Source organism: Megachile rotundata, chromosome 7 (genome assembly GCF_050947335.1).
Source record: "Megachile rotundata isolate GNS110a chromosome 7, iyMegRotu1, whole genome shotgun sequence".
NCBI classification, from domain to species: domain Eukaryota; kingdom Metazoa; phylum Arthropoda; class Insecta; order Hymenoptera; family Megachilidae; genus Megachile; species Megachile rotundata.
The window spans coordinates 18,280,329-18,297,276 of record NC_134989.1 but is presented as its reverse complement, the minus strand read 5'-3'; the positions used below and the strand labels follow the sequence as shown (position 1 = coordinate 18,297,276).

Sequence of the window (16,948 nt, the reverse complement as noted above, 5' to 3'; positions counted from 1 at the left end):
GTAGGAAGAAGAACCGAAACTTCCATTTGTTTCACTTTCGATCAGTCGAAGCCACGAAAGACGGTGAGAAGTGTCGTGGGAACCGAGTCGTCGTTCTTTCACTTTCGGACGATCGATCGTCTCGACTAACACGATTTCACGGAGAATCCTCGACGAGACGGATGCTCGAAAGCTTTCGAAGAAGAATGAACCATAGCATATAAGCCGAGTTTAATTAATCTCGGCTATTGACGACGAATCGTGTAAGAAAGACGTCTTATCGACAAATTGGATTCGAGAGAACGACGAATCTCGTTATTTACCGAGTACGTTCTTCGAATGCATCGACGTACGATCAAAAATTTCATTATGATTCTACACATATTCCACTGTATATTCTCCGCGCTAGCGTAACTAGCATGGCTACGAGATTATTAGAGATAAACCTGTTTATGTATACATATACATATACGTTAATAAATCTTTTATACACATTTTTTCTGTTTACTTATTCAGATTCTCTAACGTTATTCGTATTCCGAGGCCGCGGAACGACCAGAGTTTAAGAAAGGTAATGCGATAATTAAGAGTGGACGATGAAAGTCGTTATGTTGTAATTCTTCCAGCTGACCTACAACCCTAATATCCGTTTCTTCAGAGAGCTCTTCGCAGCTCTCGGTGCGCTCGTTTTTGCGCACTTAATTAATGACACTGCTAATGACAGAATAAGAAGAAGACTCTGACTTGTTCGCGCATAAATTCGCCGTGTGGAACCGCATTGGACCAGCTGCGAGGAAATTTTCGGAAAAAACTTTTCTTCAAATTTTTCGACAATCCGAATCTTAAAGGCTTTCCAATTGAAGCTAACCCGATAAAGAAATCTATGGATTTCCAATTGTTCGGATATTTGAAGTTGGTTATCATCCTACGATTTCGATCGCTTTAATAATACACGATTCAACTTGACACGCGATAAACAGTTACAAACAACCAGACGATTACTGCGGTACTTTTGTTCGACGCGTAAAAATGATTCGATCAAGTAAACAATTTCGGCCGATTCTAAATCGAACGTGACAAATAGTATCGATTCGTAGTGGCGATAATACCCGAATTTATGAAAACACGATATCCCCAGGTAGCAAATATTTTTCGTTCCAACTGCGTCGTACTTTTATCGTTACTGCGTAGATCAGTGAATTACGTCCGCGATATCTTTTTAACGAGTAAAAATATTAGTTTATCGATACGACAAGTTCTATCGCAGCTAGGAGGAAAATAATCGTAAGCTCTTTGGCTTTGACTCGGTTCTGGCTATCGTCGCGTTCAACGATATCATCGAACAAACTATTCGAAAGGTATCTCCATCGATATTACAAAACGATCGACTTTCTGTCGCTTCGACACCGACAATCCTCCCGAAATCGCTGGTAGAAATCAATTTCGCCATCGATATTAACGCTTCTAAGCCGACGCGAGAAGAGGAATGAAAAAAGTCGGGACGAAAGAGTAACGACAAACATGATAGACAGCGTGCGTTCGCAAAGGGGAGGAAAAAACAGCCGCGGAGGATGAAGAAAAGCGTTGGCTGTGTCGTTGAAACTGGAACGGCTTGATTGCGTGGAAAAACGAGGAAAGAAATCGATTCTCTGCGATATGCGTGTACCTCTCTCTTGTCCCTTTTTTTTTTTTCTTTTTGTCTTTTTCTTCGCCAACGGCTCGTCGATGACATCCTCTTTTACGAGCGATCGCTGGAAAATGCGTCGCGGACCGAGTGTCTCTTCTTCGATCCCGTGATTCGTGCGACTCGTGTTTCCCCAAGGAAAGAACAATCTTTCCAGCGAAACGAAATATTCGAGCCAACGATGAATGCATGGTTTTGGCACGGTTTTGTTTCGCGTTCAAAGCAGCTTCCATCGCTTTACGCGAGTGTATCGAGATACTTCGGAGCAATCCTGTATTCGAAAATGATAGACGGACGAAAGCGACGCTTGAAACGGTATTTTCTCTTCGTACCTTTTTATTTCGTTATTGTTATATGCAATTACCGAATTGTATATAGCCCGTTTCAAGATAAATAGCCACGTAAGACGTGGCAATATAGCGACATCGAAATAAGACAAGAAAATTTATTAGACAGAAATATGTAAAGCCGCTACGTTACTCGCGATACGAGATACAATTGGAATTATCGGTAGTAGATACGTACGAATTTTATTTCGATCGAACGAAACCGTTGAAATAGAAAAAAAGATCATTCTTTCGCAAATTTCGCAAATGTCGACGGTGTAAATATGAACGACCAAACAATGCGTTTGCAGCACCACCCTTTTCCTGCTCTGTTATTCATTTGCTTGCACAGGCAAGGGGACAATATAGCACACCGGAATTGTAAATAATAAAAACGAGCCTCCCTCGCGTACGGTAAATACGGGAAATGGAATTACGCGCTTGTTATTCGCTAGTTTCTCCACCGACAAGACGATATTAGAGGTCGTTCGGGATTATCCGTTCTGTTTCGTCCTGGAGATTTTGCGGGACAGCAAGGACCGCGTGTTCGACAAACAACGCTTATACGTATACCTACGGCTATGGGAGAATACGAATTCAGGAAAGCGAAAAGAAAGCAAAAAGAACAGACATCGTTCTTCGTAAATATCGCGTATTTTTTCGTTGTTTCGCCGTCTCGACTATACGACAGCGTTTGAAAGAAATACTGGGTGTTATTAAACGTACAAGCAACGTTTCGAATAAGTGTCGGTAGCGAATATCGTAATTCACGGACGAAACGCGTAAGAGGTATAGCGATGTTGTCGATAAAATGTACTCGATGCGAGACAAGAATTATACGAAATCGATAGAAAGTATATTCAGCCAGACGAAATAAAGTATCAGGGACGCGAGATGGTGCCTCGTTTACGCGCTGTCGAGACTGGCACGCGAATTTCCATGCAAAATAGAGTTACATTATCCGCGGAAATGTGTCAGCGGTTTTCTTGGGCCTTGGCCAACGTGTTTGTCTTCTCGCGGAAGGAACAAGTATTCTATAAAGTCGTGACGATCGTGCAAGATCTGACGCGCGATCGATTTAAAAGACGAGAGACTGAGAGAAAATTGATTCTACAAAATCACTCGAACAAATTAATTAATAACTTTATTTTCTATACGTACGAGTCCGAACGAAGAAATGTTTGATTTTTCACCGTAGTTTATCAAATTTACAAAGGAAACTAATATTTGCCGATGATACTTGGAATGTACTTTTACAAATGTTAAACGAAACCGTGTACGTTCGGTTCGGAACCATCGTTAATGTCCATCAAATCGAACTTGTTTCCTGGAAGATTAAACTGCAGCAGTGATAAATGTATCGAGAAAGCCACGTTCCGCGTTGCTGCTCTCTCTCTCTCTCTCTCTCTCTTTATACGTGTATGTATATGTATAGAAAAAATGAGCAGTTACGAAAGAGAGTTTTCATTTAATTCGTAAAGGAAAGTAGAGGAGATCGGTGAGGTACGTACGGTGATCAGATTAGATCCGTGGTAACGGTGACAATAATTTTCTTCCTATGGATATGTTCGTTCGTAAAACATGTAATCTCGCAATCGGTATTTCCATACGAGAAAGACTTGCGGGAATGCAAGGGACGAAACGAATGTCGAAAATCGCCGACGTATTCGCTCTACTCGAACGTGTCGGAGAAAAGTTTGAATTCTCGCAGATGGACCGAATCGACACGGTTTTCGGCCTGCGTGGGAAGCGAAAGTTTATCGTCCGCTTGCAGGAAGTAAGTCGTGAAAATTGAAGTGGCCATGGTCGAGGAGAAATACAATTGCGCGAGAATCTCGGAACTGACGTATTAGAAACGAAATCTTGCCAGAATCCTAGGATGACCGATGAGCAGCGAATGCAGCGCGCGTTACGTAACGGCGCGGCGAAACGCTTGATAAATGCGAGTTTATTTCAATCCTCTTTGCGTAGGAAGTGGTCAGGGTCGACGTCCACTAACCCAGATAAAGCGACTTTGCTTCTCTGTATGGTATCTTCGGTTGTCGAGGGGCTCCAGGGGATGTCGGAAAAAAGGCGACAACTCGCGCGCCACCTCTCTCGCACCCTGTCTTGTTTTCTTCTAACGGCTGACTGAATGCCCTACTCGTCTCTTTTGCCTGGCTTCATGCTTCTACTTCGATCGAGCTTACACGCCCCCTCTGTTATTCGTTCGCTCGTTCATTACGTTCTATACGTATCGACGGCTAATCATTTTATTCGAATAATCTTCGAGTAAGCGGCGAATTTCAATTTTACGCGGTGTTTATTTCCAATTTCTTTTTTCAACTTCGAAATCTTTATTTTTCTCTATGTTTAGATGTGGGAAACGATTTTGGAAAGCAGCGTAATCTTTAAAAATGAAATCTTTAGAAATTAAAACTATTATAGCTTTTATTTGTAAGTTATTTGTAAGTTATTTGGAAGTTGAAGATACTTCGCGTCTACTCGGAAGATGCAATAAATTGGTAACGGCGTGTAACTCTTTTAAAATTCCTTTGGGGGAAGGTCGTACCACGTTCGCGTCTTCTGTTCTTTTCTTTTCTTTCTTTATAGCGTACATTTAGCCTTTGAAATTCTGGACACCGTGGGACGTTAGCTTTTTTTATTGCTTCGACGGCAACCTCTGTCGCCTTGCAGGCGGTACACCCTTTTCCTGGTTCGTATTAGGTAACAGATTTCTGTGAAAAATCACGCCTCGAACGCGTCGATCGATATCTGCGTTGTGAAAATTAATCGAACGTTATCGTCGCGACTAGTATTTTACCGGGTATAATTCTTCGACGCGAAATTTACGTCGCCGTATGAAAGGTGATTCGGTAACGCGATACAGAGAAATCGGTTGGCATTAAACATTGGCCTGGTCATGGTCGACGCCAGGAGGGTCCAGTAACCCAGATAACGGCGTTGACTTTGTCGCTTCCCTGGCAGAAAGTGTTTTCGACACCCGAAATAGGAATGGACGCGAGTGAAAGATTCCGCGGGTTGCGTGCGCGACTCGCGATCCCCTTCTTTTCCTTCTTCGTTTTCTCTTTCTCCCTCCGTCTGTTCCTCGTTCTGTCCCACGTATTTTCATTCTCGTCTCTCTCGGTTGCACGAGCAACCCTCGAAAGCCATCCACCACCCTCTGGTGCCGCGTTCCGCGCACTCGTGTCCGGGGGTGGCAGATCGTCCTGGCGCAGCCAGTGCCCGCGCGTCTTTCGCGATCGTCGGACCGCGCGTACGGAAAACGGGAAGGTCTTCTCGATCGCGTGTACGTCTCGTGAAAATCGAACGTCCTGTTCACGAATCACCCTCCAGTGCCGTCGAATAGTGCTCTCGGAGTGTCGATCGACGATCAACGGAGAATCGAGCAAGTGCAACCTCGAAGAATCTTCTGATAAGGACATCTACTGTCCTCTGCTCGTGTCAAAGTACTATTGGGGTGTGTTTTGCTGCAGCGTCCAGTGTTTCGATTAACGATTCGTCGAGGCACGAATTATCTAGGACTAACGGTTTATCGAGCTTTCGAAATGTTGATTACGAGGACACGATAAGGTTTCTTGTCCGATGACACCGTATACGAAGGGAGCGATTTACTGCTGGGAGAAAATTTCTTACGCGTGTTCTACATTTTCTATGTTCCCTGCACGAACCGCTTTTATCGCGGAAGCGTTAGGGGTCGACGATCGAACGCGAGTTTCCGGTGCTGTTGTACGATGACGGATCGTGGGATAACGAGAACTCGGACGCGATAATGCCGCGTAACGGTTCGAAGGTCGAACATTTTCGATGATCATATTCAGTGAGCCGAATAAAGATAGGTGTGATTAACTCGTTCGATGGGCAACATTTCGAAACGTAGCCCATCTTTCCGAAAGTGATATTCGACGATCATCCTTTTGCCCGAAAGATCATCGGTGAAAAGCATGCTACGAAGGACAAGCGTCGCGTGGTGAACGATAGTGTCCGGTGTGCCGAACGACGACAGGGTGGTTCCAATGAGAGAGACGGACGGGTAACGCGCGTTCCACGAACTCGATTTATTTTTCCAGGATATACGTGGAATAAAAAGGAAACGTGGTAAGTATACGCGATAAACTGTACGAGAAAAAGTGCGTTCGGCAGCGTTCGGCTGCGTTCGAAACGAATGTTCGCTGCGCGTCGCATCGTTACAGAGTATGTACTGGACCGAGCAGCCATTTGTCGATAGTTTTTTCATTCGATATTTCAAGATTATCCGATCGATGCCTTTAGTTCGCGCTCAATAGATATTAAACGTATTTCGATTTATAATCGTATCTCGATTATAAATCTGTAAGAAATAACGATCAGATGCAGCTGTTTCTACTCGTAGGTTGTGTACGCGGCTTGACGGATGCACTGGCCGACGACGAATCAAGTATTCGCGGTAATTTATGAACAAGTAAAAAACCGATGTTCCGTCTGGCTCGTGTTCAAGACCGATTCCACGGTGTTTCGGCGATATTTTTTACTCGTCCAACGACTAATCCGAGCGTCGAACGGTGAGTTACACCCGACAGAACGTGATTAGCGAGAATTTTCGAGCGAACGATCGCCTGAATTAGGAATGCGCACGATTCAACTATGGCTTAGAGATAGAGAGAGAGAGAGAGAGAGTTTAGAAAAAGCATATAGAAAACTGGAAAAAAATCCAAGTTGGAACTTCTTTGTCCTCGCACGTAGAAAACGTAGACTACCGAGGTATGTGCTTGGACACGCTTGTTTTCCCTAAAAGAACATTTTTTCTAACAAAGTCATCTTTCGTTTCACCGTCGGACAATTTTTCGCGCTTGGTCAGACGATGCATCGCTCGAATCGCAAACATTCTAGCCGGACGGAATTAGTTTGAGAATTAGAATTAGCCGGGATAGGTGTTTCGTTCGAATACAACCGAATTCTATTTCGCGATTCACGAGCAACCGCGTTCGTATGTTGGCGACGAGTGTCGATCGATTTAATTAAACCAGACGGTCGTCTGTTTTTCGTAAATTTCGACCACCGGAACACTGGGAACTACAGAGCAGAGGACATTCTGGTGGCTGTTTCGTGGCTGTTCGATCTGTATCGGAGACGAGCCACGCGATGGAACGTCGACTTTTTAACCTGGTCAATTCCATCTCTGTCACCGCGTAGCTCTTGCTCTCTCGATGAACAAGCTCGTCGACGATTTCTCAGGCTTCCACGCAAGCAAACTGGGTTTCGTCGGAAGCGAGACACCTCGAAGAATAACGATTATGGTGCTGCTCTAACTACCTTTTTAACTTTGATGCAGTTCTATTCGACGTTCAATATTTTTATCAAGGTTGTAACAATGCTTCGTAAGAATAGCGGAAAACAGGATAAAATGAGTCTTTCAATATACTTCCTGCTGTATATTAAACGGAGTTCTAGGACAAACGAAGCGGGAGTGTTTCTTTCTCGTAATCGATCGAATAATTGCAATTGAACGTTAATTGCAAGTTCGTTTATACGATATAACGCAGTTTCGTGAATCTGTATGGAAGGGAAAAATTGGAAAATCCAATAGTGCAGTGTAAACGGCAGCGAATAATAGAGTATACTTTAATTGCAATTATTCCAAATTTCAATCTTTTCACCCGATACATCGTGTAATTGTTATCTAAAAAATATAAAAATACTCAAAACAATAGAACTTATTTCGGTGTTATTTCATCGTGTATTTCATTGTGTATTTATTATCGCGATTGAAAATATTTGTGTCATTTTTATAGAATTTTCATAGAATTTCGGATATTGTAAATAATTTTCGATCTTTGTCTAATATTCGATAAAATCCAATATTAATTGGATATAATTAATTGAGTTGTCTAGTATCGATATCGAAATATCTTTAGACAATTAAAACGAGTTAATTAGATTTTATTGAAACGTTGCAAATGCTTTCCGAATTGAAATTGGTCATTGTGGAATCGATCGTGTAGACAGGCAAAATTCTATTGAACGCGTGACGCGATGAAACGTAAACGAGTGATAGTGCAGCGTCAAAATCCGTACGTAAATGGAGACTATATCCTCTGTATCGGCAATCAGCTCGTAAAACTCTTGATCGTTCGAGGATCGATCCTTGATCCTTTCTGTTAAATAAAACACTTGTCGAACCGAAATTTCTTGATTCTGGGTGCAATAATCGATACCAACTACTCGAGTTTTGCAGTAGCGAAATACGATTGTAACTCATGCGATCGTGCATGCTAGCTAGTTACCGCTAATGAATTAATGACAGAGAGGGAGTTAGATTCAATGGGAAACGGGACTATTGAATGGAATCCCTTGTTTTCGCTCCATGACCGCGTTTAGGAGCCGTGAACAGAAACGAATGTCACGAATATCGTTTATCTTCGCAGCTGCTAACAAATTTATAATAATTTCGTAGATCGAACGAAACCATCGAAGAATACGTGTTCGATTAGAAGACGATGAAATCGAACGAAATTATGTGACCTCTTTCGAACGTGACATATTTCAATTTCACGAAGATTGCGTACGACGAACGAAGTAAAACGTGAAATAAATCCTAGTCCCTATTGTATCTATAGACATGATCCTGTCTGAAATAAGAAACATTCGACAAAATTGCGTTAAACTCGAACTGTCGTGCAAGAGCAAAAGGGATCAGAGTCGTAGTTGCAAGAAACAACAAATTTCCTTGTTTATTTTAATTCCGCGCTCAACGTACGAGAGGAAACGAGTTCAGTAAATACTTCGAAGAAACGACCTCCAAAACGAGACGTAATTTTTGAAATTACGCTCGATGATCGAGAAAAGCCAGACAACGCAGGACGTTGAAACGCGTGGTAATACAACGTTTCGTTCGTATATATAATAGTATATAGTTGGCGCGAATGATTGTCGAATCGAAGGTACTACAGCGTGTGGTAGTTGGTAGTTATGGTAAGACTATGCGTCGCCGTGACAGTTTGATTCCACACGCGCGTAGTCGAATCGATGATTCGAAGTAAGGAAAAGGAAACGAAGGCCATGTCCAGATCGGTAATAGGGAATTTCAGGGAATCATTCTGAGAAACAATTTGCCCGAAGGAAATAGCATCTACGGATGACTCAGAGCCGTAAAAGTGACGAACGCTCGACGATGGTCGGCACCGTAGGCAGCGATTCCGCGACGTAAGCGAGCAAACAAAGAAGAAAAAAGGAGATTCGTACGAGAGGGAGGGACGCGACTACGTAATCAAGCAGCACGCTTGAGAACTGGCCGAGGAGAAACGACGAACAAACACGAGCCAGGGGTAAAGTTACCCCTCGGTAAATTGGGTTAGCTTAAATCCGTTTACGTTAACTCTAATAGCGGAAGCGTGAGCTGCATGTGGCATCGACACCGAACTCGTACGTCGCTCCAGAGCCTCTTTTATACCGACTGTACGTTCCTATCGATCAACTTTCATTATCCTAACGGTCTCTACGACTGGCAGACGAGGACAATGCACGATCTACGAGACACGATTCGACCTCGAAGTTCGAAAATAATAATTCTGTAAAATCATAGATCGCTACTTTTCGAAGGAAGGTTCAAGTTTCCGGGAAAAGTTTGTTAACGAGGTTGAGAGCGCAAACTCGATATAGCGTAGGCAGCAGCCATAATCGAGATAGGACGGCCTGAATATCTGGATTGGGGAGCAGTCGTCTGGCGACCGGAAGAACCGTCTTCGAATTCTGGTCCGATCGGTCGAATATTTGTTTTTCTTCGCGGTGGCGAATCGAATAATCGACTTTTAAAACCCCGTTTTAAAACCCGTTGCGGTTTTAAATAATATTTTCGCGTTTACTGCGGTCAATTTTGCTCCCGATGTATTTTCGATTTCTAAACTTGAAATTGTTTATTCGGATATCGTACGTTCGAAATTGGCGGCTCGTTGCGGCTCATTTACCCCGAAACGTTTGACGAAACGAAAAACCAATTTTCTCCAAAGAATCAAATAATTCTCCGCACCGATACCAGTTTAAATCGTTTCGCATCGTACGTGAACACTATCTTGTAGCGTTTCCGATAGTCGCCTCGTTTTTCGCGGTGAGAATTCCCCAAGTGATTTATGTGCAAGACCATACACGGTCGAAGGGTTTCCATTAAACTGATGGCGTCCATTAACTCTCACCGACAACTTGTACACACGTGGAAGATGGACGTAAAGTCCATTCGCGATGTCCGCGAAATTATAGCGGATAGCTGGTGATATCCATTCGATCCGACTACGTTCATCGTATCTTTACATAATGACGAACGCTGCCTATGTAGAGAATCTATTGAAACATGCCCGACATTTTTCACCGATTGCTATTTAATGAGAATGTCGGCCGTACTTTCGCGTTCCACCAAATTTTCACGCGGTAGCTTCCTTCGATGGCTTTAATATCGCGAAACTGCGAAACAGCTATGCTGAAAAAACACGTTACCGCCTTTCGGATATTTTATATTTTAATGCATGGGAATATTCGCACCGACACGGCGGCTGTAACAATTAGAATTTCGAATACGTTTCATAATTACGGATATTTTGTACGTAACGTTGCTAGTACGTTTTTTGCGTAAAAATCGCATTATTTTCGGTTCGTTCTTATTGTTAGATACGTTCCAGCGAATACGTGTTTTTCGTAATAAAAATATCGATCGTTTTCGCTGACTTGTCGGACAATCGTAACCCGTTCGGTTTTCTCATTCGAAATGTCTGTTATGTTTTCAGGCATGGACAATGGCGGTTTTCTGAGGATTTCCAACCACGCGTACCACGAGGGCCCGAAAATATGTAATTCCGTGTCAAAGTGTCCGTGAACGGTCGAGTTTCGCGCATTTACGTTTCTCTGCTCGACTCGTATAACATCCTGTCTCGTGACAGAAATACGCAAGAACGATGTCATAGTCAGGTGTGAGTCGAGATCACGTCGGACACAATGGCACTGTTGTTCGCCATCATTGTTATCCTGGTTACCACTGCCATGTCGTTGCCACCGGTCATCAGAATCGGTAAGTAAAGTTAAACGCCTCTTCAACTTTTTCGATTCGTCGATGTCAACTCGCCGAACTCGATCTTTCGGGGAGCAGAATTAAAACGAATTTCAAGCGATTACTACGCGTACCGGTGAGATCGCGTTAATAAGGATGTTCGAACGAGTAATGAAATTTATCTCGCGGCAGCTACGAGGCTTTTTCGCGCTGACCTCTCTCGTTAGGGTGAAAGAGTAAGTAAAAAAATGAAGGAAACAAAAAAAACAGAGAAGAAGACGGAAAAGTTTCACCGGAGGACATTTATCGAATGAGCCAAAGTTAATCTTTGACAGACGGCTTGGAGGTAACCGAGTTTTTAATTACTTCTACTGCTACTGAGTTTTAACTAATTAACGCCCGTAAAATTCTTTTTGCTCGTTTACGACCAACGCGACGTATAAGATTTCTCTATAGGAAGAACGAAGAGGAACGATTGAAAAACCGAACCCATTGATAAACGGCATTCGGAGACGCGACTAATTAATCGACACATGACGTTGAACTTCGTCCGGTAGTTTAATCGGCATATCGATTTCGAATCGAAAATTCTTCGATCGCGCGTAGTTATAAGTGTAAAAGTTGTAGCGGAACCAACGGGTACGTTTCAACGACGACGAAATTTACGTTCAGTTGGCTGATTGGTGTTGACAAATAATTTCAAATACGAGTAATAGAACGGAAAGCTGCAATATGGCAATTTGATAAGAAAATCTAATAATTTATCGACTATTTGCGTTTCAGTTGAATACGACGACGATATATGTATATTAGCTATTGATTTGAATATATAATAGACTCCAGTTTTATTGCCGGTTACATTGTCCTCGTGTCTAATTGCAGAATCGAATTGATTATACACGATGCGGAGCAGCATATTTGAGAATTTAACAAAAGGTCTCTGTAATATAGCATACATTTTGTGTCTATTGCCGGGTCCGCAAATTGTAGAGATTGGTCTACAAACGCAATTATCGAGCAACGATGTTTGTACGGATGATGGTAAAATGATCAGTTTGAAACGTAGATAGATCACCTCTTGGGTTGATTCATTCTGAAAATCAAACAGTCCCTTACCGGCAAAGTCGCTTTCGTAATCTCCTAACAGGACTCACGGTACGGCCAATGTTTCCATAATGGAGAACGTAATTCCTCCGGAAGAGGACAGTAAAAAATTGAGCTACCTCGCGACCTCGCTACGTGACCGTACTCGAAAGTCGAAAGTCGAAGGGAAGTGTAGCGTTCGAGGGCGCGCGAAAGCTTCTAGGATTTTCTCAAAGTGGTTATACAGGATCGAATCTTCACCTGTTACCGAATAACTTCATCAGACTTTACGGGTCTTTGCTATTCCACTGGCATTTTCAACGATGCGACCGAAAACGCGCGTCCCGTTCTTGCATTCTTGCACACGATCTCGTACACGCTCGCACACACTCGCGCGTAAACGGAAGGGTCGCTTGTGGCCACTCTTACACCGCGATGGTCGAAACTTTCTAGCGACGTAATTGCTGGAATTTCAACGCGGTGAACCGTCGTTGGGAAACTTGGAACTGCGGATCTTGTTTCGGACGAGGAAACGATTAATCCTTTTCGTTAGGATATTTCTTACGCGATAATTGCAAATCTATCGAGGGAACACGATGAATCGTTTCTTCGTCGACGCGAAAGAAGATATTCTTCTACGGTTCGATGGTCATTCAATGTTTCGATCAAGGACCGGTTAGCCGGAATTTTGTTAGCCACAAAAATCGAGTAATCGAATGGACCCTCGATTTTGTGTAATTGCTATGGAATAGGTGGTTGCAACGCGCTCAAAGCATCGGTTTTCGTCTGATCATCGGAACTAAGCTATTGGACACTTGGAGTGTTTAGGGACTGTCAACCACCGAGAACCTCGGCACACCGATAACAACGTGGACGTTCGACCTGCGTGCATCCGATTAAACGATCATGCTAATCGATATCGACCGTTCGAACAAACGAGCTAAAACTTTTCATTCTGTAACTTTGGTCGAGGCAATATAACGAAAGCTTGTCGTATCTCGTGGAATTATTAAACACTCGAATAAAACGTACGCGTAAACCAAGTGAAGAGATAGACGTTATTCGTCTACCTAGCTGATTTCCTGAACGGTTCACGATATTTTCCAGAGGAGTATTTCGAACAGGATTATCCGTCGGTTGATTAAGCGAAAAAAAAAAATGATATTTTTGTTAGCCACAAAAATTCTATTCGCCTTCTTCCTTCGAAATAGGAGCGGATCTTATTCGGACCGACGACGAATAACAGCTCCTGTTAGATCCGCGCGAAAAGCTCATCGTGATTCAGCACGGGAAAAGCAGCCGAGTCTGGCTTGATTTTCGCGATACCCAGTCGCTCGATTTTTCGACACGAATAGCCTGAATCAACACGGCGCGCGACGCGACTCGAACCAGTCTTTCATTATTCGACGCTGTGTACGTTCGTCGAGTGCATTTTCGCAGTTCCAACGAAATTTATACAGTAACGCCATGGAATACTAGTTGTTTTTGCGTGGAGTCCTCGTTTCGAAGAATGATCTATTAAATTAACGAAAGAATTCAAGTTGTTTCTATGATCATGACACGCGTGGCGATACAACTGCGTACGATACCCAACAGCTCGATGCGTGATAATACGACACACGATAACGGACGATTCGGTATGCGATCAGAGAGAAAATCTTTGCGAAAAGAATCAGCGTATAACTTGAAAATTGAGCCTATTGGATGAATAGAATTTTAATAGTCGCTGTATCGGCCTTGAATGCGGTATGCGCGATAAATTGTCAAGCTAGGGAACCGATGAAACCGAAGAGTTTAGTAAAAGCAAGGAATTTCAGTCAGTCAACCTATTAAGGTTCACTTCCGGCGAGATGTAATCAAGGTGGATTCATTGAGAGTAATGGAAATTTTAATTAGCCGTTTCGTTAGCAACTTTAATTACCGCTAGTCAGCTTTCCAAGGGGTATTAACGCGCTTCTCTACATATAAATAGCGTTACGGACAGAATTTTCAAACGGTTCTTCCACTTTTTTATCCTTTTTCCACCGATTATTCATTTTTGTCGCGAATCGGAAAGTGAAAACGTTCGCCAAATCTGTTTAAAGTATAATTAATCCTGTGGTTCGGACGGTTGGAAAATCGCGATGAAAATTTTCTGCCCGAAAATTAACGAAATCCAGACGCGCAGAAAAGTTAGTAATTTTCGATATTTCTCTTGTTTAGAACATTTTTTTCGCATATTCGTATAACGAATCTCTGCCGAATCGGACAGCGTAAATTACAGGTATTCTATAAAAATTATTTCATTTACATACATATACGTCTAGAGACATAGAAAAGTGTAGGAATAGTTTTCGGTCGAGATAACTGTTTCGATGACCGTTTGTGCTTCTGACGGCACCGATACGAATCGTATCGAATATTTGCTCGTCGAGTGAACCGAAAGCCAGTTTGGCAACTATCGGTGGTCCGAGTGGCGTTTTATGCCTGACCAGAACGAGACGTACGTTGCGTGGTGGCGCCGTGTAAAAGCGTCGTCTCGTCGCATCGACGGTCGAGCAGGAATCTGGTGTCACGTAGCGAGACAGTGAACTCTCTTCGAACCGTACACGCGAGACACGTTCCACAAATAAAACTTTGCGAATTTCCGCTCTATACTTCCACGTAAGCATAAAATATATTTTCGAGATTCTTCGTCGATTCACCGTCGACAACCTTCCAGAGTCTTCGAACGATCTTCTTCTTCCAAGGTTCTCCCTAAATTCTTCCTAGGACATATCGCTCTTAACGATTGTTGCTTGTATCCATCTTCGATAAAACGCGTCTCGACGAAGTCGATAGAGGAAACGAATAGCGGTAACGTTAACGGTATTAGATTTATAACTCGTTCGTTGGCTGCGAGGAATTATAATATGCTTAGAAGCTCTAGGAAAGTGTGGTCGTCCAGTGGTGGACAGGAAGCCGGTTTGGCGACGATTTCACCGAAGGTGGACTTTGTGTTCCCCGAGGAAACGCTTACGGATCGCGATATAACTATTCCAGTTACCCTACCATCCGGTAAGTTGAAACTGTTTACGAGGTAAGCACGACGGGATATTTGCATAGTGACGGTGATTCGTTACGAAAATAAATTGCGCTCGAGTAAACGTTAGAATTTATCGTGGAAGAATTTTCTAGCATTTCATGACTGATTCCGAGTAACGATATTGCTTCGCTTCCGTTTGTTTACGCGTTTAAATACTTTTCACGGTGTATAGCTACAAAAAGAATATAAAATCCAACGAAATTATTCAGCGAATTATTTGGCGATTAGTCGTTTTCGATCGCTTTATCGGGCGTTTTATGTATTGGAAATTTCGGTGGCAAAAAATTGCCAGTTATCGAACGTACTCCGGTGTTTTCCACGCGGTATGTTAAACGTGTATATCTTAATTATAGAGTATTCGAGGATTTACAAGCACTTTACGAACCGAGTTCTTGCAACATCGCGCACATATTTTCACTCGCATAGATATTATACGATTCGAGCGTTGCAAAAGTTAAAATCCGATCGGTCGTTTACTTATCGGGTTAGAAGTTACGGTTACGGTCTCGCAACGCAACGAAAAGAATGATCCGTGTACCGGATCGCGATAAATATCTCGCGAAACGAATGATCGAACTTCGTTCTCTAACCATGAGACTTTTCCCGTGACATTTATTATTATTTCCTTCGTGTCGGATCGGTCGCTGGTATTCAAAGACTGTCAAGAAAATAAGATATCGTTAAAGGCGCACTGGTAACGTTCGAACGCGTTCGTTGCGCGTTGGCTAGAAGTGCCAGTGAAAGGTGTTATTACGAATAATTTCCTTCGCTCGGAAAGAACGCGCAACGCGTTTCGCGGTTCGAACACGCGTGCAGCAAATTGATTTTACATGAATTTAGAACGTCGCCCGTGTCCCTGCGATCGCGATTCGTTTCCATGAAAACGGCGGATTTGTCGACCACGTGGGAAATTATCAAACTTAGAGAGGAAATTTGATTGTTTCACCGGTTATCTAACTCGTGCATGCCTCGGCAAATAAATTTCTATGCAAATATACCGACGATTCGATAAATCGTTATATTGTCTATACGTAACACGATATAACATGCATTATTTGGAGCTCGCAAACACAGTCCAGGGGGCACGTACGAATATTTTTCAAGCAAATAAATCGTCGCGACGGCCTGTACACGCTGGTTATACGGAATCCTGTTTGTTGATAAACGAAGCCAGCGTCGAAAGCTCGTGTTTTTTCCCCCTCGAATATACCGACAGAATTTACGGCGAACTCGTTTCGACGATTTCGCTAAGGGTCTCTTCGCTAGCGCGACACCGTGTGCCCATTGTTAGTAAGCTTTTGTTTCTCGAAAGAATCCCTTTTTGCTTTACGACCAAAAGAGAAATTGTAAAGAACCCGTAAGGGAAACTTTCCAACGAATCGATTAAAACCTAAGTTTCCTCTCGGTTGTCGTTCGGTTCGATACGTTTTAATACGATCTGCCAGAGATTAACTTACTATTCGTTTAGAACTTTCTGGAACCTTAGAACATAGAATTTTTCGACTGGAATCGTATTTGGTTGACGAACGCGGAAACAAAGCGAACGAATAAGAGTTTTAACCAGGTGTAAAGGCGATTCGACATCGAGCCAGAAAGCTCTCGAAAAATACGGGACGTTCGATTTAAAAGCTGCCTCGACACGATCTCTCTCTGTCTTTCTCTCTGTCCGTGTCGCGCCTATGCGATCGTGGCTATGTGCACAATATGGATCAAGGCCCGCGTCGATACTTACCTACTAGGAATTCCGATATTGCAACTCAGCGTTTCGCGCGCTCACCCTGTTTACCCGTTCCCTTCTC

At 43.0% G+C, this 16,948-nt stretch overlaps 1 protein-coding gene across 8 annotated transcripts in view; it reads left to right on the top strand.

The window, feature by feature from the left end:
* LOC100877977 (glutamate receptor ionotropic, kainate 2) overlaps nucleotides 1–16,948 on the top strand; it is a 139,112-nt gene that overhangs the window by 40,647 nt on the left and 81,517 nt on the right. The window contains exons 1-3 of one of the 8 annotated variants that reach the window (XM_076533855.1): nucleotides 4,496–6,087; nucleotides 6,362–6,530; nucleotides 10,743–11,023. In XM_076533855.1, coding sequence (XP_076389970.1) covers nucleotides 10,951–11,023 — 73 coding nt within the window. In that variant the 5' untranslated portion in view covers nucleotides 4,496–6,087; nucleotides 6,362–6,530; nucleotides 10,743–10,950. Of the gene's footprint in view, nucleotides 1–4,495; nucleotides 6,088–6,361; nucleotides 6,531–10,742; nucleotides 11,024–14,259; nucleotides 15,122–16,948 lie in introns of those variants that run through there. The other 7 variants (XM_076533854.1, XM_076533858.1, XM_076533859.1 and 4 more) reach the window with 7 other exon arrangements.